Genomic DNA, 23,666 nt, shown 5'->3' with positions numbered 1-23,666 from the left:
CACAAGATAGTATCCTCTTAGATTTAGATTTCTTTATCCAAAATGAAATAGATTGAATCCATTAGATCCGAGATGGTGTTGGTGGTGGATGAATTTTGGAGACAATGAATTGGGGTTGTAAGTGACTAAGATGATGGTGAGGAGCCATGGTTGTGTGGACGCGACAGTTTCATCCGCAAAGGAGAAGAAAGAAGGGAAGGAAGAAGAAGAAGGAAGAAAAAGAATTTGGCTACAAAGGCTTTGACTCTAAATACTTTGATTGTTAAAAAAAACTTTTAAAGCTGAGACTGTTATTTATTATTATTATATATATAATTTTATAAATATAATTTAGTCATTTACACAGTACACCAACAAGATCTCGCTTCTTATTAGTGTTGGCAAAGATATGGTTAAATGTGTCTCATTCTTCTCTAATGATGATGACATCAATTACGATTATAACAATGTTTTAAATTTCAATAAGGGTTTCGATTTATGTAAAGTCAATTGAAAACACGTCTTAGAAAGTTTCACTTTTCTAACAAATTGGCAAGTATCATGTACAAATTATATGAAGCCTATCATTTTGATGATGTCCACGAAATTGCTGTCAATCTTCGTTGTTGTTGTCATCACCACCAATATTGTTGTTATTTAACTCACCGAACCATCAAAGTCTCCACCAAACTTCATAAACAAAATATGGTCTACCTCTACCATTACCACTATGATAGTTTACTTCAATCCCTTCCTCTCATTTGTATTACATTTAAAACTTAGCATTTTTTTCTTATTAACTTCATCCTCCAACCCTACTTAGCCTTAAACTATTTTCCGCTGTAATTAGCATAAACTCTCGTCTCTCGTCACTCGTCTTCGTACTGTTTTGTTTTAGAAACAAACTCTCTTCCTCTTTAATAACCGTTTACCCAAAAAATGTTACTCTTACTATGCAAAGTACTGATTTCGTAAAGTATCACTTGCAAAAGTTGCATGGCAGATCTGAGAGGCAAAAATATAGTAAGTAGGCAAAAAGTACTGATTTTGGAAGGCCTTTGAGAGGCAAGAAAAAAAGCTCCCTTCTCTCTCTTCAAAACCCTAGCTGCTATTTTCAGACCTGAGGGAGGGAAATCCTTCCGGCAGCAGTTTTCTGATGTCGCGATTTCCTCTCCCTCCCTCCTCTTTTGTTTAGCTCCTTGGTCTTCATGCAAGTTGGTCGAGGTTAGCATTGAAGGTCTAGTGGTAAGTAGGATCTCTTCTCCGTCAGCGGCGGTGTGGTATTTATCCTTGCCGATGTAGCTGTGGATCTAGTCAGGTGGAAGAGGAGCTTTGTAGTCGAGCCCCGGTTTGAAGACGTCGGATGGTTAGCATCGGAGTTCCTCTAGGCTCAACCGTCTTCCTGGAATCTGTGGCTACAACGGAAGTCGGTAAGGTTAAGGTGGGTTTTGCTGTTTGATAGGGTGGTTAACTGTAGATCCTTTTGGATCTTAGATGGCGGTCGCGGATTCCAAGTTTAGAGGATTTGTGTGAGCCAACGATCTTCTAAACCGCCACGGCGACTTTGCTTCCACCCATCTGGATTGAAAGAGCTTTGCTTATTGGAGAGCCCAGATCTGGGATGGAGGGGATATATCTGATGATGTCGGGTTGTTTGGGAAAATAGATCTGTCGATGGCATCGCGACACTGGTTTTCTGGGAGGTTTGTAGCTTTGGTGGTGCGTCGGAGGAAAGAGATCGATGGTGGAAACCGATTTCTTTCACCGTTGATCTTCGACCCTTCGATGGTGTTGCTAAGCCGTGGACCTTGAAAGCTCTGGATTTAAGGCTTGGTTTTTCTGCTTTCTGGCCAGTAGCACGATCCGATCCTCCGTCTGTTTCCGGCAAAATTTTCGATTTCTTTTTTTTGTAACTGGACTCTTTTGTGTGTAAGGCCTCGGCCCAGCCGATTTTAGAATTTTAATATATATATATATATTGCATGTTTCAGTAATAATGTCTTTTATCACTCGAGATCAACAGACCAAAGAGTAGTAATTTCCCATAACTTACTACAAGGTTGTTTTGGGCTAATGGGCAATGCCCCAAACCGATAGGTTAGTGTATAAATTATGTTGCTTATGGGGCCAATTAAAACCAAATACTATCACAAATGGCAATAAAGTAATATTCTGAAGAAACTGAGGGTAACAATGGAAAAACAAAATTAAGTATCTCATCTCATAGCTAGGGCTCGTAAACTAAAATCTCTTCAAAAATCTTTTCACATCTGCGTGGATTACTTCACCGAAGCACAAAGTCTCTCTTTCAAGCTTCTTCGATCTTTGCTTCACCAAACCCTAAAACATGTCCGGCGGGTTTTTCCGGGTGAGTTTTCCGATCATCTTCGTTCTTAGTTACTGTGATTGATGTAATAATCTCTTTTAGATCCAGATCTTAAGCTTTCTTTTTCCTATGGCTTTGATTTGAATCTCATAGGTTTCTGATTACGTTCTGATTCGTCTTCTTTTTTTTTGGTTTCTTTAGGGTACCTCCGCCGAGCAGGATACTCGGTTCTCTAACAAGCAAGCCAAATTGATGAAGAGTCAGAAATTTGCTCCGGAGTTGGAGAATCTGGTCAGTTTCTTCCAATTTTGACGAATTGTGAATTCTATAATCAAATTGGTTCGTTGAATTACTTAGTTGAGATTTCACTGTAGTTTGAGGGCTTTTTTAATGGTTTATGTTTCTAAAAGGTGGATGTGACCAAAGTGAAGATGGATGTTATGAAGCCTTGGATTGCGACTAGAGTCACTGAGCTTCTTGGTTTTGAAGATGAAGTTCTCATCAACTTTATTTATGGTCTGCTTGATGGGAAGGTATCTGATAACTGGACTTTTCTTTGAGTATTCATTTTTCATGTCGAATAAATTATTGATTGAAGGGTTTATATGTCTTTAGTGTTGTTGGTTGATGTTACATGAGATAAAAGGGGGTAATCTGGTTTTATCAAGTGAGCTTTATTGTTAACTGAATGGTGTTACTAATGTAGGTAGTGAACGGTAAGGAGATTCAGATATCGCTAACTGGATTCATGGAGAAAAATACTGGCAAGTTTATGAAAGAACTCTGGACGCTTCTTCTAAGCGCACAGAATAATTCAAGTGGTGTTCCACAGCAGTTTTTAGATGCTAGAGAAGCTGACACAAAGAAGAAACTGGTATTCTTCAATAGTTATTTTGAAGTTTGGAATTGATGTTGAATTACTTTTCTCTCTCCTGCTGTCTCATGACTGTTTTACTTTTGTGACAGGAAGCAGCAATGCAAAAAGCAAACCACGAGCATGATTCATTGAGGAAAATAGTAAGACTAACTTATTCATGCTAGAGTTTCAGTCTATATAGATGCTCCTGGTTTTAACATTCGACTATTCTTTTCATGTTATTCAGATAGCTTCTGCAATTATTAGGGTTCATGTGCTTTACCTCAACTACTGTAGGACAGCAGCGTTGAGCTCAAGGGGAAAAATGGGATGGAGAAAAAACCTTCAAGAGATCTTCCAGAGGATGGGAGAAGGGCTGACGAGAAGAATGGTGTAAAAGAAACGAGAAGGTAGAGTTCTCTTGATGCTTATGTTTTCATAACCTCTCTCTTGTCATTTATTGAAGCTAGACTTGATAGAGAACCTCTGGTCTCTGGTCATAACTGTATCCCCTTGTGTTCTTTATCATGGTATGCATAGTCTGGAAATGTGTGATATTATTCTTGATTGAGTCCATCCACTTGTTGTATGTGGATCATCTCTATTAAATACTCCTGGCACAGTTTTTTAAAGTTTTTCTGTCAAGGGCTGTTCTGGGTCTTCTAGCATTTTTAGTTATGCTACTGGTGCTGTGCATGTGCATTTGGTTTGCTGGTTCTCCAGAAATCTGAATGTAGCTAAGATTATGATGTGAGTGGGTTTTGACATTGCCTCCTTGATGCAGGGATCTGATATCTCCACGTCGCAGAGAAGCATCCCGCTCACCCCTTAGGTAACTTTTCAATAATTTTGTTCTCTGATATCATTTTATCATATATGTGAGTATATATTGATTGGTTGCTTTGCAGAGGGTCACGTTCTAGGTCTATCAGCAAAACAAATTCAGGCTCTAGAAGTTATTCTGGGTATGCTGCCTTCCACAATTGTTTTATTATTCCTAAGAAATTGTATCGTGTGATGTCCAACTTGCTAGTTCTGTATCTTGTAAATCCTAGTGCGATTTTTTCTGATGGCTGATCTACTTCTGCAACAGTGAACGGAAATCCAGGAGCTTATCACGATCATCAGATGCCTCCATCTCACCCAGAAAGCGGAGATTGTCGAATTCAAGGCGTAGATCCAGATCACGTTCCTTGCGTAGGTCTCTTTCTCCTCGGCGACGTAGGATACATTCTGCTTATGGAAGCAGGTCTCGGTCACCAATTAGACGTCACAGGCGATCTACGCCTGAGAGACGCCGTCAGTCACCACCCCCTTCAAGGCGTCGCCGGTCTCCATCACCCTTTAGGCGGCGCAGGTCACCATCTCCGCCTGCAAGGAGACGCAGGTCACCATCTCCGCCTGCAAGGAGACGCAGATCACCATCACCACCTGCTAGGTCACGCAGGTCACCTTCACCACCTGCTAGGTCACGCAGGTCACCGTCACCGCCTGGTAGACATCGGCGATCTCCTCTGCCCTTTAGAAGGCGTAGGTCTCCTTCACCACCAGCTAGAAGGCACAGGTCTCCGTCTCCACTCTATAGGCGCAACAGGTCTCGGTCACCACTGGCTAAGCGAGGAAGGTCTGACTCACAGGGGAGGTCTCCCTCACCGGTGGCTAGGCGCATGACACCTACTGGGGCAAGATTGCCTACACCACCTGCTGGGCAAAAGTTGCCTTCACCACCTCCTAGGCGTGCAGGATTACCTTCGCCGATGAGGATTGTAGGATCTCATGCAGCCAACCACCTGGAATCACCATCACCACCTGTTAGACGACGTAGTTCACTGACTCCTGCCAAAGAGCGAGGCTCCTTGTCCCCAGCTGGACGCGGTGAAGGAGAATCCCCTTCACATGTCAAGCATAGTGGATCTATGTCACCTGTTAGAAGTCGAGGTAGATCTTCTCCTTCATCTCATGTCAAAGCACGCTCTCCTGTTCGGCGCAGGTCACCAACACCTGTCGACCGGCGTAGTCGAAGATTTCCATCTGCTGACAGACGTAGGAGACGGTCTCCATCCTCGAGTAGATCTCCTTCTAGGTCGTTCTCACCTCCTGTTCGCCGTAGATCTCCTTCTCCAAGTAGAAGAAGGCAACAGAGGGACAGAAGATCTCCTGGACATCCATCTGAAGAGCAAGATAGGTATGCTCTTGATGACTCCATTTATCATTTTATGTGCCAATGCCTTTTAAAATAAGGTGGTATAACTTGTTCTAAGTTACATGCAGATTCTTCTTATCAGTAGTTATTAACTCCTTGACCATCTTCTGCTTTTGCATTGTGTATAGAGAGGACGGGATTCAAAGTTCCAAGCTATTAAAGAGAACTGCAGTGCAGTTGCCTGATATTGATAAGAGGAAACAATTACCGGAAAAGGTGCCAGAAGTTAGGCGTGCAGAACATGTGAAGGAGCAAGAGAGAAAGAGGTGTGTTTTTTTTTTTTCCTTTTTCTTTTCCGTATGATTTTCTTTTGATTTCAGATTTCATGTTTTAATAACTGTTGTCTATTGAATTTCTTAGCAGTGATAAGATACCAGAGAGGCGTTCCAGTAGAACCCATGGTTCAGAGATGCCCCCACTTTCACCTGAGGAATCGCTTAGAGTAGAAAATTCAGAAGGAAAGAGTCAGCCTGTTTCTAATAAGGTGAAGGGCAGTGATCAGGTTGAGAAAGAGGATAACAGCGACTTGGATGCAAACCTGTCCTCTGATTCTAAGGAAAATATCAGACATCATACTAAGGACAGAAAGAGAAGAAAGGAGAAAAGGTCTTCAAGGGAAGAAGTATCCTCAGATGATAAGGGCAGTTCTGATTCTGACCTGGAAGATAGGAAGGAGGCTAAAAGGAGGAGGAAGGAAGAAAAGAAAACGAGAAAGGAGGAGAAGAAACGCAAGCGAGAGGAGAGACGTCGTAAAAGGGAAGAACGTCGTGGTGGGAAGCTGAAACATAAGAATCAAGAGCATTCTGATACTTCAGAGGGCGATGAAGCTGAGACCCATCCTAAGAACAAAAAAGGGGAGTCAGATCCAAAGAGGCTTGAGATTGAGTTGCGAAACAAAGCACTCGAGTCACTGAAAGCAAAGAAGGGCATCAACCACTAAATCCTTATCCACCTTTATTTGAACAGCTTTTTTAAGATACAATGCCATGCTAGATCTATCTTTTATGTGGTGCTTTTTCTTACGTGTTCCAAACTTTCTTATGTGGTCTGTTTGTTGGTGGCAGCAAAATTGGACAAGTGACAATTTCTCTGCTATTCTTGAGTGCAGACTTTATGCAGACATTCATGGCTCATCTTCTGGTAATAGTTTCTTGCATTGAGTAGATTTTTATGACAATTTGGTATTGTGGCTGTCTGGGAATCATTATGTTTGAGTTGATAGAAGAATGTTCATGCACCGTTTGCTTGTGGACTGTGGTACTACTAATGTTGTGGATAAATGAAATACCATTTTATACTGAAACTTATTTGTACTCTGGGATTTGTTTATAGATGAGTATAGTGTCAACTACAGGATTTGGTTAAGAAAGTGGCTATATAACGGATCCTCTCATTTGTGCCTAGACCCAATCAGGTGAAGTGCAATATTCTCTTTTCCTACGATCAGATTTGTGGAACCGACTTTTCTGATCTCTATTTTGCTGTTTGTATACTGATGGTTGCATGTTGGGTTAACCATCTTCTGTGTTCTGCTTGAGATGTCTGTAAACTATGCATTGCAAATTTTCTTATCTCTTTTTTTAATCACGAAAACTATTTATTAGAACTTAGAAGCAAATATCTTACAGTATGGTACAATTTTTAGATTTACATCATGTCTTGGTCCAATCATTATTTACACTACCAAAACGAAAACGCTTCAATAACAATTGTGTTCGATATCACCTTATGAGTCGATTTGAATGCTCTGTTAGACTCCATAGAAGAGATAGTCATCATGGGGGAGTTGTTCTGTACCATCGAGAAACCGAAACACGTGCTTCATCATCGGCCTAACTTCTGGAGATTGGTTTGCACAGAGAAGTCCTGTTTTCAGGACCACTAACACTTCTCGAGCCACCAAATGCTCTCGATTAATTCTTGTGTCGCATCTCTGTAACAGATCTCCCTTCTTGAAACCTTGAAGCACCCAGTTCACTAAACTGATCTCTTCAGGAGGTTTTGTCGGCTCTATGGCTTTCCTTCCACAGACAATCTCCATCATTAAAACTCCAAACTGAAACACATCTGTGTCACGTGTAGCCTTTCCCGTGTTGACTAGTTCTGGTGCCATGTGTCCCGAGGTGCTGTCTCTGCTTCCTTGTCCATAGTCTCCTAGTCGGGAGTTTAGTTCTTCGTCTAAGAGTACGTTGCTGGCCTTGACGTTTCCGTGGATTAAGGGTTTTTGACCTTCGCCGTGAAGGTGTTGAAGCGCTGCCGCAATCCCCTTTATGATACAGAACCGGTCTGACCAAGTGAGAACTGGTCGGTCGTTGCTGAACAAGAACCTGTCAAGGCTTCCATTAGAGACGTACTCGTAAACAAGATACATCTCGTTTCCTTTGCTACAGTAACCATGTAGATTAACAAGGTTTCTTTGTTTTGTCTTTGAGAACGCGTCGATCTCGGCAATTAAGGTTATCTTTTGTTGCCTTGTGGTACACGTAATTCTTTTTACGGCGATTATCTCTGTGGGAGCAAGCTGCCCTTTGTAGAAATTCCCAGAGTTTCTTTCTCCCAAGAGTTTAGAGCTGTCGAAACCTCCGGTTGCACTTGAAATGGTCTGGTGGGAGAATTTACGAGCACTTCCGGTGAAGAATATTTGCTTTCTACGGAACACCCAAAACCCTAAGAGAACCAGGATCATGATTGCAACTGTTGCTGATGCAGCGCAGATAACGATCAGCTTCGTGTTGTTCGAATCTTTTTTGTCTGAAATCGGAGGATTTGGGGAGGGAGACAATGGAGGTGGCGGGTCTGGAAGAGAAGGAAGCTTCCTGATATCAAAGTCTGGAGCGTTCCCCTCGATGCTGAAGCTCCAACCTAGAACCAGATGTGAGCTCGCTACAGTTCCCGTGGCCGCAGAGAATCCAACGTGATGTTCTTGGGAGAAAATCCCAGAAAGATTCAGTTTTCTCGAGAGAAGAGGTGAACTTGGCTTCGGTCGATCTAGAGGAGCCAATGTGACATTGAGCATCATCTCAATTGCGTTGTATTCGATCCAGACTCTAATTGGTTTACCACTCGCCAGCCTCAAGCTTATATTCTTGGCCTCTCGGTCATCAAAATATGCAGCTGGTGCAGACTCAATGGAGGTCACTCCTTTTAGGTCAATACCAACATGGTTATCATCAATATCATTCAACTCAACGGCCTGAACGGTGTCAAATTCAATTGCGAGAATACGATTCAAGGAGTTTCCATTGTTGGAGGTGTTGAAGAGGCCCAGATAATTGCTTGGAAAAGCCCCGCTGAAGTCCATAGAGGGTGAAATGACGAAAGCTAAGCCGTGGCCTGGTGCACCGGTTCCTTGAGTGATGGCAAAGACGAAACTTGTGGAAAAAGAAACCGAATTGGTGGAGTTGGAGTTTGAAAAGGGTATGGGAAAACCATGAAAAGCTTGACCTATTTGCCTCATTGATGCGTTCGTCAACTCCAAGAGGCCACTGGGATAAACCTTGGAGGAGCCGAACTTGAGAAGATTAGCCTCGAGGAAGCCATGGTTAAGAAAGTTGCTTTCTCGTTGACTTGAGCCACAAGAAACTAGATATAATAGGAAGATTATTGTTAGAGCTATAGATTTGGAGGTAATCATTATAGATGGGGTTTTAGTATTTGAATTTGCTTTGTATCAATATATGTTCTTTGCTATCCTTTTTATAGCTTCAAAAAACTCTGACCTTAACATATTCAAACCATTTTGTTTATACTAAGAAGTTATACAAACTTGGGTTGTGTATTTGACTTTCTATGAATTGCTAAAGAATCCTTTTTATTAATAACCTTGAAAATTTCATTCGGACTTTCCTCAAAAATTCTTCTCTGATATAAATAATTGCAACAATAACGTGGTCAGTGTGGACGAAGGCGTTGGCCGTGGTGTTAGCCACTATCCGATATAATATTTGATGAACATCAGAACATAAGCAATGAACTTATAGTATTACTATTCATATTCATAAAGGAATATGCTATCAAATTAATAATTTCGAATTGAAGACGAAGAAAAAGAAGACTTGACCATTCAATTCTTAGTTTGGTTCGTATTTGTAAACTTGCAGGAGTTTGGTGCAAAGATAGGTATATATTACAAAAATCAGTAAGAGAAGTTTTCATGCAAATCCTATATGTAGATGCAGTCACATAAAGTTCCATAGATTATGTAAACGAGGAAATTAAATCTCAACTTTCATCAAGTAAGAAATGTTTGTATTCAACCATAAGTCTTATACATATTCTTTAACAATTCTAACACATACATTCATATTAGACTAGGGCACACATATTTATTTTCCTTCGGAAATTTCGTAGGAAATCACACTATTTTCTTGTACTATATAATTATGATTGTTAATCCAACGAATATATCTCAAACCATAAATAATTTAGTTTCAATTTTACAAAAATGATCTAGGGGTTGATTGCTTACCTGCTTAGCATAACGGTTTAAGTATATACAAGCAAAACTAGGTAAGAAAGAACTTAAATAAAATAAAAAGTTTATCTGTATACAGTATTAATTAAGTATGCCTAGGATTTGAGCCAAGAAAGATTATAATTTATCCATTTCCACGTCTTTTTTCTAGTCTATCTAAATTGGTATTATATTAATGAAACTAAACACTGTTGATAAAGTCTGAGCAATTACAAGATCGATACAAGTCTGGATAATTAAGTGTTCTGTCGAAGAAAAAGAGAGACGTTGGACGAGTGACCAGTAGCCAGTGCAAGAGAAGCTGTGATAGGTTTGCTTTTGGCCAAAAAAAGAAAAGAAAAAGTCAATACATATTTGCTTATCTTTTCTTTAAGAATAAAAATTATTTTATACTAATAAGTGACATAACAAAACATTATTTAGATTAGATCACATAATTGTAAAATATTAAATTTCCCGGAAGAGCACAAATATTGTCAAGCTACAAGAATATTTCCCAAAACCAGAAATTATTATTTTTACTTAGACACAAATTGAGTATACCATTCTAATCTTAGACTATGTATACTCACCTCATGCTTATGCCACTACCTCAAAACGAGAACGCTTCAATATACACACCGCATTTTGAGATCACCCTTTGCTATTTCTTCTTTTAGACTCCAAAGACGACGAAGTCATCATGAGGGAGACGTTCTGTACCGTTGAGATACTGCAACACTTTCTTCATCATTGGCCTAGCTTCTGGAGTCCGTCTCACGCAGAGAAGTCCTGTTTTTAGAACCAATAACACTTCCTGGAACACCAAATCCTTTGTATTGATTCTTTCGTCGCACCTCTTTAACATATTGCCGTTCTTGACCCCTCGAAGCACCCAGTTCACTAAACTGATCTCTTCTGGTGGCTTTGTCGTCTCTATGGCTTTTCTTCCACATACGATCTCCATCATTAACACTCCAAATGCAAACACATCTGTGTCACAAGTAACGTGTCCCGTGTCGACTAGTTCTGGTGCAACGTGTCCAGAGGTGCTGTGTCTGCTTCCTTGTCCGTAGTCTCCTAGTCTAGGGTTTAACTCCTCGTCTAAGAGGACATTACTGGCTTTGACGTTTCCGTGAATTAAAGATTTTTGACGCTCGCCGTGAAGGTGTTGAAGTGCTGACGCGATGCCCTTTATGATACAGAACCGGTCTGACCAAGTGAGAATTGGTCGGTCGTGGCAGAACAAGAACTGGTCTAGGCTTCCATTGGGGACATACTCGTAAACTAGATAGATCTCGTTTCCTTGGCTACAGTAACCAAGTAGGTTAACAAGGTTTCTTTGTGTTACGTTTAAGATATCATCGATCTCAGCTATTAGGGTTGTCGTTTGTTGCCTTGTAGTGCAAGTTATTCTCTTCACCGCAATGATCTCTGTGGGAGTAAGCTGCCCTTTGTAGAAACTCCCTGAGTTCCTCTCTCCTAGAAGCATAGAGTTGTCAAAACCTTCAGTTGCACTGGAAACTGTCTGGTATGAAAATTTCCTTGTGCCTCCGGCTCCGGGGAATATTTGCTTTCTACGAAAGACCCAAAACCCTAAAAGAATCATGATCATAATTGCAAGCGTTCCTGATGCAGCGCAGATTATAATGAGTTTTGTGTGGTTTGAATTCTTCTTGACTATTATCGGAGGATTTGGAGATGGAGAAAATGGAGGCGGTGGGTCTGGAAGAGAAGGAAGCTTCGTGATAACAAAGTCTGATGCTTTCCCCTCGATGTTGAAGCTCCAGCCTAGAACAAAATGTGAGCTTGTGATAGTTCCCGTGGCTGCAGTGAATCCAACATAATGTTCTCGGGAGAGAATCCCTGAAAGATTCAGATTTCTTAGTATAAGAGGCAAGTTTGGCTTTGGACGATCTAGAGGAGCCAATGTGACACTGATCGTCATATCTGCGGTGTTGTACTCGATCCAGACTCTAATAGGCTTCCCACTTGCCAGTTTTAAGCTTAAGGTCTTCTCCTCTCGGTCATCAAAATATGCAGCAGGGGCAGACTCAATGGAGTTCATTCCATTGAGGTCGATACCAACGTGGTTATCATCAATATCATCCAACTCAACAGCATGCACGGTGTCGAATTCAACTGCAAGAATATGGTTCGAGGCGTTTCCATTGGTAGAGGTGTTGAACAAGCCCAAATAATTGCTTGGAAATGCCCCGCTAAAGTCTAGCGAGGGTGAAATAACGAAAGCTAAGCCGTGGCCTGGTGTACCGGATCCTGGAGTGATGGCGAAGACAAAGCTTGTGGAAAAAGAAACCAAATTTGAAGAGTTAGGTTTTAAGAAGGGTATGGGGAAACCATGAAAAGCTTGACCCATTTGCCTCATGGAAGTATTCGTCAGCTCCAAGAGGCCATTGGGGTGGACCTTGGATGAGCCGAACGTCAAGAGATTAGCCCCGAGGAAGCCATGGTTTAGAAACTTAGTTTTTGGTTGAGCTGAGATGCAAGAAACTAGGTAAAATAGGAAGATTATTGATAAAGCTCTAGATTTGGAGCTGGAGGTAATCTCCATTGAAGTTAGTACTTATGTCTAATTATGTTCATTGCCATATCTTTTTTTTTATAGAGTTTCCTGAAAACTCGACCAATTCCTCTTCAAACCTTTTTTATTTGTCTATTACCAAGAAGTTAAACAAATTTCAGATGTATTTGACTTTATACATCTAAAAAAACCATTTTATAATATCCTTGAAAATTTCATTAGGACTTTCCTCCAAAATATCAATACAATAAAAAAGAAGGTGTTTCTCTCTAGAGCATTTTGAAACATGTGCTGACACTTCAGAAAAATGAGTAATCTATCAAATTAAGATAATTAATACAGATCAGCTTTTCTTTAATTACGTGGACAAAACAAAACATAAACGAGAGCGTTTAATCGATTGCTCAATTTTTTTTCTTCATTGCTGTGAAACCTATCTAAAATGATCGCCTTAATACCAATCTTCTTCTTCGGCTTCTTTAAACTATCGACCGACTGTGCTGCTGATCCTAGCCATGGCTCTCTCTACCAGTCTGAGCCATGGATGATCGATCGGTTGTGGTGGATTTCTTCTTTTTCGATCCACTAGAATCTATTCATCAGATCCAGCGATCAACGGTTACGACCATAACACATGTATATAACTATAAGCGTGTGTGATGATGTAATAAGGTAACAAGTTTCAGATTCATAAAAGAGTTTCTATTTCTCGAAGAGATGATGTCTCTTACTCTGTTTTGTTCTTTCTCTTCTCAATATTCTAACACTCCTATTTTGTATCAATGCCTTTTCCATAGCAGAATTATCCAGGCAAGATTCGCGATGCATCCTTCTTTAACGTCTTGTCAAGGTTAAACTTCTATATCTCTTATATTTCCAAATGAATTGCTTCTTCTTTAGTTACTCTGCTTGCTTCTTCATTCTTCAGCCTCATGGGGTTTTCCAGGTTCATTGCACTGATATTGGACCTGATTACTCCCTCCCGTGGGCCAGTGGGCCATGGCAGAAGGAAAGACAATTTACTAACACTATAAGGCAAGTTTTTTTAATGACAAATTCCACTTTTCTCGCTTACAGGTTGTTTCATGAGTCAATCACATCTTCTACAATTGAACTGCTTTTATGATAGGAGATGGAAACACTTGACAAATGTCAATTGTGTGGAACATGATACATATGTTTACTTTTCTTCTTGGATTCTATTTGTATAAGCTATGATCAATTCATCTCAAAATCATCTTGTTAAGAGATCACTTTTTGATAAGCTTAAGTTAAAGAGATAAGAGAAACCAATAGAAAATACTGTACGTAGCTAATGTTTTGTAACTGTGATATTAACTTGCAGATTTCTCTACATACGTGTGAGTTTAAGATCTTCTACTTTAGATTAGTAGCATGTGCTTCTATTCATCAATATGCTGACCCTAGCTAGCTGCGAGGATTTAATTTGTTTATTTCTTTGATTAGTTCAACTAAACATGTACTTATCTAAATACAATTGAAGATCTTCTCTCTCACTTGTGGTGCACAGGTTTTATTTAAGAATGTGGACAGACTGTGACATAGTTTTGCTTTAGGTAGAAATCAAGGATTTTAAGAAATGAGCTAAACCAATGCGGCTGAAACATTTACCCCACATTTAGGTTTTCATCTCATTAGAAAATTATACATTTCTTAGCCTTCGTAGTTTTCTCCAAATGTAACTCTCTTCAAATATTTAAAGAACACATTTGACGGTCAAGATTAGAAATGAACAAATTATTACCGTCTTCCCTTTTGGTGATGTGTAATATAGGAGAAAAGGGTATCTAATTGAACAAATTATTACCGTCCACAAAAATGTGTTTAAATGGACAGACCCATATAAAACCAACAAAAGAAATGAAAAGAGGCTTATTACGGTCACAGATTTTCAATGGCAATATTGATTATTGTGAACATGAGTTGACGAATTTACAACTAATCAAAACTATATAATTATTGATGATTAAATTTTAAACTACAAAAAAACACCTCAAAATTAAACTAAACCAATATATCTCCCACAATAAGTTATAGGAAAAAAACATCCCAAAAAACATAGAATACATTAGTTAATTGTAAAATTATCTGTAGTCGACTCAAATGTAAACGCTTGTAATAACAAATATTACGGAGTTACAAATCATTGTAGGTTTGTCTTTATTTTATTGTTTCATTGCATTTCTATATCTTATCGTTTTCAAAACCATAATTTTCATAGTTAATCTAATTTCAATATATATATATATATATATTTAATATCAAATATATTTAAAATTAAATAAAAAACATCCTGCGGTATGACGCGGGTCTAACCTAGTGTATATAATAAAATAATTGTAACAACAACAATTAAAATTTACTCTTTGTTTTGTGATTTTTTTTTTGGTGATTACAGTTTCATTTTAAAAGAACACTTGTTCTTTTTATAAGAAATTTAATATTTAGAGTTATTTGTTAATTAACACGTTTTTTCGTTCTGACATCAAGTTATTGTTCGAACGAATATTAAATATTTGTCAAAATACTTGCATTTCTCACGTGTAACATTATATATTTCACTCTCAGAGGTTAGTTCTCTGTTTCGTTATGCCTCTCCCACATTGTATTAACTTGGATAATCTTTCTTACAGACACCACACACACACATATATACTACTTCTACTTGATACACACATTGCATTTAGACATAATCATAACTCTTACTCTAGACCATAGTTACACAAGCCACTCTACTAATCCTTAGACTACAACAACACTTAAACATCACTACTCTAGACAATTTAACTAACGCAACAAACTTACTCACTCATTTGGGCCTAACTAAACAATTAGCCCAATTACTAATTACAACAAAACAACACAAGCCCAACTTCTTTCTTCTTGTGTTGACTGTTGACTATGATTCCAATTTTCAGTTTTCTACAGTTAGGCAATGCTGTCACATAAATAAAGGTGAACACTTTGAAAGCTGAAACATAAGTTCTGCTCTGTATCAATGGCTTCTCACTTGTACACAAATCCACCTCAAAACTTTCACTTTCTTGCTTCTTCTCCTTCTTCACTTAAGCCGCATTTGCACTTCTCTATCAAAAGCACAAAACTACAACCCCAGCGATCCTCAGCATCTTCCGTCCACGTCCGTTGCGCAACGCAGAGCTCCCAGAGATGGTCTCTACAAGGGAAATCTGCTCTTGTCACCGGTGGCACTCGTGGAATTGGGTTTGTCTCTCTCTCTCTCTTCGCATATTTTTCCAAATTTAAAACAAGTGTGAGCCTTTTTATCAAACGCAAATTCTCAGACGGGTGTGTTTGTGTTACTGTTTAAGTACAGGCGTGCGATTGTGGAGGAACTGGCTGGTCTTGGAGCAGAGGTTCACACTTGTGCTCGGAATGAGACTGAGCTGGAGAATTGTTTGAGGGATTGGAACAGTTCTGGTTTACGAATTGCTGGTTCTGTTTGTGATGTCTCTGATCGAGCTCAGCGAGAGGCGTTGATGGAGACTGTGTCATCTGACTTTGACGGGAAGCTTCATATCCTTGTATGGATTAAATGTACATTGCTCTGAGATAATGCACATAAAGTGTTTGTTAGTTTGTCTCTGAGAACAATTCTATTAAAAATAATAATATATTGTCTTCAAATTTTGATGCGTTTAGGTAAACAATGTTGGGACAAACATTAGAAAACCAATGGTGGAGTTTACTGCTGGTGAATTTTCAACTCTCATGTCGACGAATTTTGAATCGGTTTTTCATTTATGCCAACTTGCTTATCCGCTGCTAAAAGCATCTGAGGCTGGGAGTGTTGTGTCCATCTCTTCTGTTTCTGGTTTTGTCTCTCTCAAGAATATGTCGGTCCAATCTGCAACAAAAGGTATTTATTGTTCCTGGACACAAAGAAAGATCTCATCTTATGCATCACTTATTTATTCAGGTTATACCAAGATGTATCTCATACTATAAGGAGCAATTAATCAACAAGAATTTGGTTATTTTCGTCTTGTGTTTTAGGAGCAATCAATCAACTTACCAGAAGTTTGGCTTGTGAGTGGGCCAAGGACAATATAAGGATTAATGCTGTTGCCCCGTGGTATATCAAAACATCTATGGTGGAGCAAGTAATTTTCAATTTTCTCATAAGCCTTCTATATATCCTGCAATCCTAAGCTAACTTGTTTGCAATTTATCTACGAGAAGCTCGTTGATGATTCTCGTCTTTTGGTCTCAGGTCCTTAGCAACAAAGACTACCTGAGAGAAGTCTACTCAGTAACTCCTCTTGGTCGGCTTGGTGAACCGAGTGAGGTGTCTTCTGCAGTTGCTTTTTTATGCCTACCTGCATCATCATATATTACAGGGCAGATTATTTGTGTTGATGGAGGAATGTCAATAAATGGTTTTTTCCCACAACATGACTAGGCCACTCTGTTGTTTTACTAGTTTCATTGGGATCCTTAGTATATCTTGTGTCTCCCGTGAAAGACAGTTCTTCATATGAGACTTAAACAGCTTTCTGCCTTCTGCTTTACTGAGTATTTACGTTGTGCTACTAAATCTGCTGTTAATGAAAAGGATAATTTAGCATCAGATGGCGGGATTAAGTCTATTAATTATAATATTGATTGTTCATGTGGTGGAAAGTTGTCGAGGAACTTTCCCATGGGGCTTGTTGGAATGGCTAATGAAGTCTCCTTGCTTGTGGTATTTCTCTGTCTTCATGCAGCTTCATATATTCGAGGTTAGGCAATCTGTGTTGACGGAGGTGCCACTGTCAACGGTTTCTCCTTTAGGTCTCTGCCTTAAAACACATACATGTAGTTTAGATAAGTTTCTTCCCATATTCGCTTGCAGTACAGAGGGATTGGATTCGTCTTCTTCTTGTTATTCTCTATGATCTGTTTCTTGAAGATTCTTCAAAATTTGTGCTTGTGGTGAATGAGAGTTCAATATCTAAATTCATTATCCATTTTGGCCAATACCTAATGGTGTGATCCGTTGTCTGGTTTGGTTTGAAATGTTAGGACTTGAGGCAATTATTATTTGCTTCTGCTGATTTATTACAAAATGATGCAATATCCATATGTATTATACGAATAGTGACAATGGTCTTTGATTATTGAGGATTGTGGTCCAATTTCTAGACATAAACTGGAAGAGCTATCATGGTATTATCAGAATTGATGTTAAGAGATTTTTGTCCTCAGCATTGGTGTCAAAGGATGGTCCCTTTTTTTTACTTACGTGTGAAACAAAGTATGCAGATGTCACTATAATGAGTTGGTCAATGTTTATCATATATTATGTTTTGTATGGATGCTTAATTATTGTTTCAATTTCAATGATTTATCCTCATCCCATTTCCTAGTTCCTATATATATGATCTGTGTAATCTCTGGTTAGTGATAAGTCATAGATAATAATGGAAAGCAGCAGATGGAGTCTTCAAGGTATGACTGCTCTTGTGACCGGTGGAGCGGGAGGAATCGGGTTTGTCTTTTTTTCTCTTTATCATATTCTTACCCTATTGTTCTGCTTCTATTTGACATCCAAAATGATCAAGATTTTAAGGAATTTATGTTTGTGGAATTATTTAGGCATGCCATAGTAGAGGAGCTAGCCAGTTTTGGAGCCAAAGTCCATGTATGCGACATATCTGAAACGCTGCTCAGAGCAAATTTAAGCGAATGGGAAAAGAGAGGGTTTCAAGTGAGTGGTTCAAAATGTGATGTATCCTCTCGTCCGGAGAGGGAAGCACTCATGCAAACCGTGTCCTCGCTGTTTGATGGCAAGCTCAACATTCTTGTAAGTAAATTTTTTAATTTTGAGAAGCTAAGTTATATGGAGTGAACATGATTGCTGTGTAATTCTTTTGATTCAACATAGGTGAACAACGCTGGCGCGATTCTCACAAAGCCAACTACAGAATATGTGGCAGATGATTTCTCTTTCCATATGTCAACAAATCTGGAGTCTGCTTACCATCTTAGCCAGCTTTCACATCCTCTCCTAAAGGCTTCAGGCTCTGGAAACATTGTTTTCATTTCCTCTATGGCAGGGGTTGTATCAATTAACTGTGGATCCATCTATGGTTTAACCAAAGGTACATAGATTGCTCCAAGTATCTTTAGACGCATGCAGTTCATAGTTATGTGTTTCATTATTAGAAATAAACATGTGTTCTTCTGTGTGAATGTACAGGAGCTCTGAATCAGCTAGCAAGAAACTTGGCATGTGAATGGGCAAGAGATGGAATAAGAGCCAACGCTGTTGCTCCTAATTTTATCAACACTGCTCTGGCTCAACCTGTAATAAAGAAAAAAAAAACTCATAAATTTTAACATTATTTGTGAAGTTAACATCGTCAATCCCTCTAATCATCTCTTAATTTTGTTTCTTGAAGTTTCTTGGTGACATCAATTACAGAGAGGCAGTGTTTAGTAGAACTCCACTTGGTCGCGCGGGAGAACCAAGAGAGGTTGCATCACTTGTGGCTTTTTTGTGTCTACCTGCAGCTTCATACATAACTGGTCAGACCATTTGTATTGATGGAGGTCTCACTGTAAATGGCTTCTCCTATCAACCACATGCTTAAGCCAGGTTTTGTCTTGTGTGTGTTGTCAAACAAATAATAGCGTCGGTGCTAATGCACAAAACATACAAGAGTCTTGAAACGTCACCTTCCCTTTTGGTGTTTATTATTATTAATTCAATATCATCTTTTAAGTTTGTACCCAAAATATGCTAGTTTTGCCAGTTCCATATTGTTATTTTGCTTATGAGAATGCAATCCTCATGTGAAACATACCATAGTGGAGGAACTAGCTTGTTTTTGGAACAAGCTCTCATGGTACTGTCAGAATTGATATGGAGAGACTTTGGTTCTCCGCATTGGGTGGTATTCTGCATTTTTTCCGCAAGTTCTCACTATCATCACAAGGTGGCCAATGTTGATCACGTTTTATGTTTACCATGCTGCTTAATTAATGTATTCACCTAATTTACAAATGTTGTTAGTGATCTATCTACGTCCTATGCTTAATTAATGTATCCACATAATGATCTATCTTTATCCTATATATAAACTGTGGAGTCTCTGGTTTGTGATAAGTTATAGATAATGATGGGTAGCAGCAGATGGAGTCTTCAAAAAAAGGCTGCTCTTATGACCGGTGGAGCCAGTGGAATCGTGTTTGTCTTTCTTCTCTCTTTATCATATTTTTTTACCCTATTGCTCTGCTTCTATTTGATATCAAGAATGGTCAAGATTTCAGTATACTACTTTGAAGATTACTATTTTTTTCCATTGGAGAAGAAAAGTCTTAATTACCAACTTTGAAGCTTATCTTAAGTATGAAAATTACATTGATGAATAAAAAAGTCGTAAGAAAAGTTTTACAAAAGAAACTAAGGGAGAAGAACCCTATGTCCTTATCCGTGTGTTAAGACTTTTAGAACAAACTAGAATGTTGTATCCGGACCACTATATATCTTAGACATTAAAAGACAATATTTCCACCACAAAATTAAAAACATATTCATTACTTCACACTTACCTGATCCAAATTCATTGTATACATAAAATCTGTGGCATTTCTGGACACTCAAGTAACGTACAAGAAAAATGGATAAAAGATGGAGTCTTCAAGGTATGACTGCTCTTGTGACGGGTGGCACTAAAGGAATCGGGTCAGTCCTCATCTTATATGCTATTTTATTGTGTTGTGATATTTAGATATGGAAGAAATAACTATGTTTGTCTGTGCGATCATGAACAGGGAAGCTGTGGTGGAAGAACTATCTATGATGGGAGCAAGAGTCCACACATGTGCCAGAGACGAAACTCAGCTTCAAGAACGCTTACGTGAGTGGCAAGCAAAAGGGTTTCAGCTCACCACTTCTGTCTGCGACGTTACTTCTCGTGACCAACGAGAGAAACTCATGGAAACTGTTTCATCCCTCTTCCAAGGAAAACTCAACATCCTCGTAACCGTTCCTTCTCAGGCTTGTGATCTACAAGAACCAGATATATATATCTAATTAGGTGAACTCCCTAACAGAAATATTATGGAAACGCCATATATAGGTTAATAATGTTGGTGTACTTCGTGGGAAGCCAACAACAGATTATGTGGAAGAAGATTTTTCTTTCCACATCTCAACAAATTTGGAAGCTGCTTTCCATTTTAGCCAGCTTTCACATCCTCTCTTAAAGGCTTCAGGATCTGGAAGCATAGTCTTTATTTCCTCTATTACAGGGATTGTATCAGTTGAATGTGGATCAATTTATAGTCTAACGAAAGGTAACCACAGTTACTACTAGAGACGGTTCAATTTGCAAAACTGGCTAATTAGGGAATTTTTTTTGTATATAATTCAGGAGCTTTGAATCAGCTAACGAGGAATTTGGCATGTGAATGGGCAAAGGAAGGCATAAGAGCCAACGCTGTTGCACCAAATATCATCAAGACTCCTCAGGCCGAATCTGTAATAAAAGAATTAACTTTTACATTTTATTTTGTGTGAATGTAGAAAACCTCAATGATTCTCTAATAAATTATTAATTTTGTGTTCTAAAAGAATCTCAACAACGTCGGTTTCAAGGAGGGATTGTTCAGTAGAACTCCACTTGGTCGCGCTGGGGAGCCGAATGAAGTTGCATCGTTAGTGGTCTTCTTGTGTCTACCTGCAGCTTCTTATATCACTGGTCAAACTATTTGTGTTGATGGAGGTCTCACTGTTAATGGCTTCTCCTATCAGCCAAATGCTTGAGAACGGGTCAAACTATTTGTATTGATGGACGTTACACTGTTAATGACTTCTCTTATCAGCAACATTCTTGGGGGCCAGCCTTGCTGTGTTTTTCTCTAAATGTCTTAAACTCTCTAATGGCCTTGTAATCTAATAAAACTTTGCTCTATCAAATTTTATGGAAAAGGGTTTTAATGGTTCGGTATGTGATGCACATACTCTTGTCATGATACTGATGCAAATCGCCTCAACGATGTTCGATGGCAAGCTCAACAGTATTAAGTTAATCTTAATTTAAAGAACTAAGCTGACCTTTTTATAAAGTCATGCAATATGGCTTCGCTTTCAGTATTGCTGTATTGGTAAAACAAGAAACCTAATAAGAAGATATATCCGAAAACAAACCATTATTGTAATAGTCCAATAATGAAAGTTCTGTCCTTTCTTCTCTGTTTTACAAAACATTCTTCTTTTTGCTCCATTCAAGAATAAAAAATATATTACAAACTTTGAAGCCTATCCATAAATAAAAGTTGTAAGAAAAGTTTTCCTAAAGAAACTAAGAACAAGAAGCCTATCCATTGGTCAGGACCACTATCTTAGATATTTTAGTCATTGTTCTCTGATCTCACACGACTACATAATATTTCCACCACACATACAAACATATTAATTTCACACTTATCTGATCCAGATTCATTGTATACATAAAATTTGTGGCTTTTCTGGTCACTTCAAGTAAGATACAAGAAAAATGGAGAAAAGATGGAGTCTTCAAGGTATGACTGCTCTTGTGACCGGTGGCTCTAAAGGCATCGGGTGAGTCATGAATGTTTTATATGTTTTTTGTAATGTATTGTGATATTTTGGTACGGAAGAACCAACTATGTTAGTGTGTTTCATGAACAGGGAAGCTGTGGTGGAGGAATTATCAATGTTGGGAGCAAGAGTCCACACATGTGCAAGAGACGAAACTCAACTTCAAGAAAGCTTACGTAAATGGCAAGCAAAAGGGTTTCAGGTTTCCACTTCTATCTGCGATGTTTCTTCTCGTGAGCAACGAGAGAAACTCATTGAAACCGTTTCCTCTCTCTTCCAGGGAAAACTGAACATCCTTGTAAGTTTACATATATATAAGCTTCTCCTTCTTGGGCTTGGGATGTACAAGAATCAAACATAGTGTTTTGTTGTATCTATCAATCTATACATATGTAGGTAAACAATGCGGGAACGTTTATAGACAAGCCGACTACAGTGTTTACAACAGAAGAATACTCGTTTATAATGGCTACAAATCTCGAGTCGGCTTTTCATCTCTCACAGCTTGCTCATCCTTTACTAAAAGCTTCAAGTTCAGGGAGCATCGTTTTCATTTCCTCTGTTTCTGGGGTTGTGCATACCGGTTCATCCATCTATGGAGCAACTAAAGGTATATTATATGTATGTATATATTCAAACAGCGACTGATGCATCGTGTTCTGAGACTTAATTATATAAATGTGTGTTTTAGGAGCTATGAATCAGCTGGGAAGAAACTTAGCATGCGAGTGGGCAAGTGACAACATAAGGGTTAACTCTGTGTGTCCATGGGTCATAGCAACTCCTTTAGTTGCCGATGTAAGGCTATTTATTAGAAATTTATAAAAACAAAGATGTCCTTCATACTACAAAAATAAGATAAAGAATTAAATTATTACATATGAATCTTTCACTTAAGCCAAAGATCATATATTTCTTACTTCGTAATTTAATTTTAAGTGAACATCTCTCAGATTATTAAGAATTTTTTAAAATAATTACATGTGATTTTTTAATTAATTAAGTCAAAGCTATATTATTACTTCATAGTTTTAACATGAGTGAAAAAAATTCTCAGATGCTCAGAGATGAAAAGGTTAACAAAGCAGTGGAGAGTAGGACACCGATGGGGCGTGTTGGAGAGGCAAATGAAGTCTCATCGCTTGTGGCATTTCTATGTCTTCCTGCAGCTTCCTATATAACAGGTCAAACTAATTGCGTTGATGGAGGTTTCACTATCAACGGCTTTTCTTACAAGCCTCAGCACTAAACCGTTGATTGTTTGTTTTTGTTTCATGTGTTTTTTTTTTTCTTGGAATTCAAAATTGCAATATGTAGCAACTTAAGGAGACCTTTTCTTTTGTTAATTAAAAAAAAAGGTATGTAAAGAGACGATTAAGATATATTTAGATTGATGAAATAAAAAGCAAAAGAGTTTAAAATTCTTCTCAAAATTGTTAAGAAATATGGCTTACAAAAATCTTCAGTGCAGCAAAATTACAGAAAAATAGAATGTAGTTGGTGATTTAGGTTTTGGGGGTTTTTATACTTGTTGGACATGGGCTGCGCCTAATATGCCACTCGGTCCAACAAGACTCACTAATTGTAATTTCGATCCGACGAAATTGGATACAAGTCATTAATAATCCGCAAAGGACAATCTCGGGAATTCACGACGCAAACCCTAGAGAATCCTAGGTCAACAGTCCGCTATATAAGGAAATAACATTTATTGGGAA

The 23,666-nt window shown here is 38.6% G+C and overlaps 6 protein-coding genes and 1 pseudogene across 8 annotated transcripts; 5 read left to right on the top strand and 2 right to left on the bottom strand.

Moving 5' to 3' along the window:
* Positions 1 to 2,191: 2,191 nt before the first annotated feature.
* On the top strand, positions 2,192 to 6,508 carry LOC104786766 (uncharacterized). The gene is given in 12 exon segments (XM_087450035.1): positions 2,192 to 2,347; positions 2,507 to 2,596; positions 2,716 to 2,838; positions 3,012 to 3,179; positions 3,272 to 3,322; positions 3,409 to 3,465; positions 3,468 to 3,571; positions 3,946 to 3,993; positions 4,070 to 4,126; positions 4,255 to 5,346; positions 5,493 to 5,630; positions 5,728 to 6,508. Coding segments are annotated over 12 exon segments (2,526 nt in total). The 5' UTR covers positions 2,192 to 2,326; the 3' UTR covers positions 6,305 to 6,508.
* A 431-nt stretch (positions 6,509 to 6,939) lies between these two features.
* LOC104786767 (putative inactive L-type lectin-domain containing receptor kinase III.1) lies at positions 6,940 to 9,068 on the bottom strand. Its single transcript, XM_019245906.2, has one exon. The coding sequence runs from the start codon at positions 8,996 to 8,998 to the stop codon at positions 7,115 to 7,117; it is 1,884 nt and encodes a 627-aa protein (XP_019101451.1). The 5' UTR covers positions 8,999 to 9,068; the 3' UTR covers positions 6,940 to 7,114.
* Positions 9,069 to 10,493: 1,425 nt separating this feature from the next.
* Positions 10,494 to 12,389, bottom strand: LOC104789222 (putative inactive L-type lectin-domain containing receptor kinase III.1 pseudogene; annotated as a pseudogene).
* Positions 12,390 to 15,283: 2,894 nt separating this feature from the next.
* Positions 15,284 to 17,301, top strand: LOC104786765 (tropinone reductase homolog At2g29260, chloroplastic). 2 transcript variants are annotated; one of them, XM_087450049.1, is made up of 6 exons: positions 15,309 to 15,602; positions 15,715 to 15,922; positions 16,041 to 16,257; positions 16,395 to 16,501; positions 16,612 to 16,752; positions 17,125 to 17,301. In XM_087450049.1, exons 1-6 carry the CDS (start codon positions 15,379 to 15,381, stop codon positions 17,182 to 17,184), a joined length of 957 nt encoding a protein of 318 aa, XP_087306175.1. In that variant the 5' UTR covers positions 15,309 to 15,378; the 3' UTR covers positions 17,185 to 17,301. The 2 variants fall into 2 exon arrangements, with proteins under 2 accessions (XP_010510518.1, XP_087306175.1); XM_010512216.3 differs by lacking the exon at positions 17,125 to 17,301 and having other exon boundaries at positions 15,284 to 15,602; positions 16,612 to 16,968.
* Positions 17,302 to 17,683: 382 nt separating this feature from the next.
* On the top strand, positions 17,684 to 19,118 carry LOC104786748 (tropinone reductase homolog At2g29330). Of its 2 annotated transcripts, XM_010512196.3 has the most exons (5): positions 17,684 to 17,868; positions 17,976 to 18,183; positions 18,265 to 18,481; positions 18,580 to 18,686; positions 18,782 to 19,118. In XM_010512196.3, the coding sequence occupies exons 1-5, from the start codon at positions 17,801 to 17,803 to the stop codon at positions 18,971 to 18,973; spliced, it is 792 nt and encodes a 263-aa protein (XP_010510498.2). In that variant the 5' UTR covers positions 17,684 to 17,800; the 3' UTR covers positions 18,974 to 19,118. The 2 variants fall into 2 exon arrangements, with proteins under 2 accessions (XP_010510498.2, XP_087306176.1); XM_087450050.1 differs by having other exon boundaries at positions 17,703 to 18,183.
* A 173-nt stretch (positions 19,119 to 19,291) lies between these two features.
* Positions 19,292 to 21,332, top strand: LOC104786749 (tropinone reductase homolog At2g29310-like). The gene is made up of 5 exons (XM_019245897.2): positions 19,292 to 20,067; positions 20,157 to 20,364; positions 20,465 to 20,681; positions 20,759 to 20,865; positions 20,959 to 21,332. The coding sequence occupies exons 1-5, from the start codon at positions 20,003 to 20,005 to the stop codon at positions 21,148 to 21,150; spliced, it is 789 nt and encodes a 262-aa protein (XP_019101442.1). The 5' UTR covers positions 19,292 to 20,002; the 3' UTR covers positions 21,151 to 21,332.
* Positions 21,333 to 21,541: 209 nt separating this feature from the next.
* On the top strand, positions 21,542 to 23,371 carry LOC109133091 (tropinone reductase homolog At2g29150). The gene is made up of 5 exons (XM_019245898.2): positions 21,542 to 21,948; positions 22,039 to 22,246; positions 22,345 to 22,558; positions 22,640 to 22,746; positions 23,006 to 23,371. The coding sequence occupies exons 1-5, from the start codon at positions 21,884 to 21,886 to the stop codon at positions 23,195 to 23,197; spliced, it is 786 nt and encodes a 261-aa protein (XP_019101443.1). The 5' UTR covers positions 21,542 to 21,883; the 3' UTR covers positions 23,198 to 23,371.
* The last annotated feature ends 295 nt before the right edge of the window (positions 23,372 to 23,666 follow it).

Source organism: Camelina sativa, chromosome 5, assembly GCF_030686135.1.
Source record: "Camelina sativa cultivar CO46 ecotype springtype chromosome 5, ASM3068613v1".
Lineage (NCBI taxonomy): Eukaryota > Viridiplantae > Streptophyta > Magnoliopsida > Brassicales > Brassicaceae > Camelina > Camelina sativa.
Note: the sequence above shows the minus strand (reverse complement) of the source record. Positions and strands in the feature narration are given on the sequence as shown.

Excerpts from the sequence above, each read along its gene's own strand:
- LOC104786767 (XM_019245906.2), bottom strand. The coding sequence starts at position 8,998 with ATGATTACCTCCAAATCTATAGCTCTAACAATAATCTTCCTATTATAT.
- LOC104786765 (XM_087450049.1), top strand. The coding sequence starts at position 15,379 with ATGGCTTCTCACTTGTACACAAATCCACCTCAAAACTTTCACTTTCTT. Across the intron at positions 15,923-16,040 it reads ACGGGAAGCTTCATATCCTT|GTAAACAATGTTGGGACAAA; the intron begins GTATGGATTAAA and ends TGATGCGTTTAG. Across the intron at positions 16,753-17,124 it reads TTACAGGGCAGATTATTTGT|GCAATCTGTGTTGACGGAGG; the intron begins GTTGATGGAGGA and ends ATTCGAGGTTAG.
- LOC104786748 (XM_087450050.1), top strand. The coding sequence starts at position 17,815 with ATGGAGTCTTCAAGGTATGACTGCTCTTGTGACCGGTGGAGCGGGAGG. Across the intron at positions 18,482-18,579 it reads CATCTATGGTTTAACCAAAG|GAGCTCTGAATCAGCTAGCA; the intron begins GTACATAGATTG and ends GTGAATGTACAG. Across the intron at positions 18,687-18,781 it reads ACACTGCTCTGGCTCAACCT|TTTCTTGGTGACATCAATTA; the intron begins GTAATAAAGAAA and ends TGTTTCTTGAAG.
- LOC104786749 (XM_019245897.2), top strand. The coding sequence starts at position 20,003 with ATGGATAAAAGATGGAGTCTTCAAGGTATGACTGCTCTTGTGACGGGT. Across the intron at positions 20,068-20,156 it reads GGTGGCACTAAAGGAATCGG|GGAAGCTGTGGTGGAAGAAC; the intron begins GTCAGTCCTCAT and ends GATCATGAACAG. Across the intron at positions 20,866-20,958 it reads AGACTCCTCAGGCCGAATCT|AATCTCAACAACGTCGGTTT; the intron begins GTAATAAAAGAA and ends GTGTTCTAAAAG.
- LOC109133091 (XM_019245898.2), top strand. The coding sequence starts at position 21,884 with ATGGAGAAAAGATGGAGTCTTCAAGGTATGACTGCTCTTGTGACCGGT. Across the intron at positions 22,247-22,344 it reads AGGGAAAACTGAACATCCTT|GTAAACAATGCGGGAACGTT; the intron begins GTAAGTTTACAT and ends ATACATATGTAG. Across the intron at positions 22,747-23,005 it reads CAACTCCTTTAGTTGCCGAT|ATGCTCAGAGATGAAAAGGT; the intron begins GTAAGGCTATTT and ends AAAAATTCTCAG.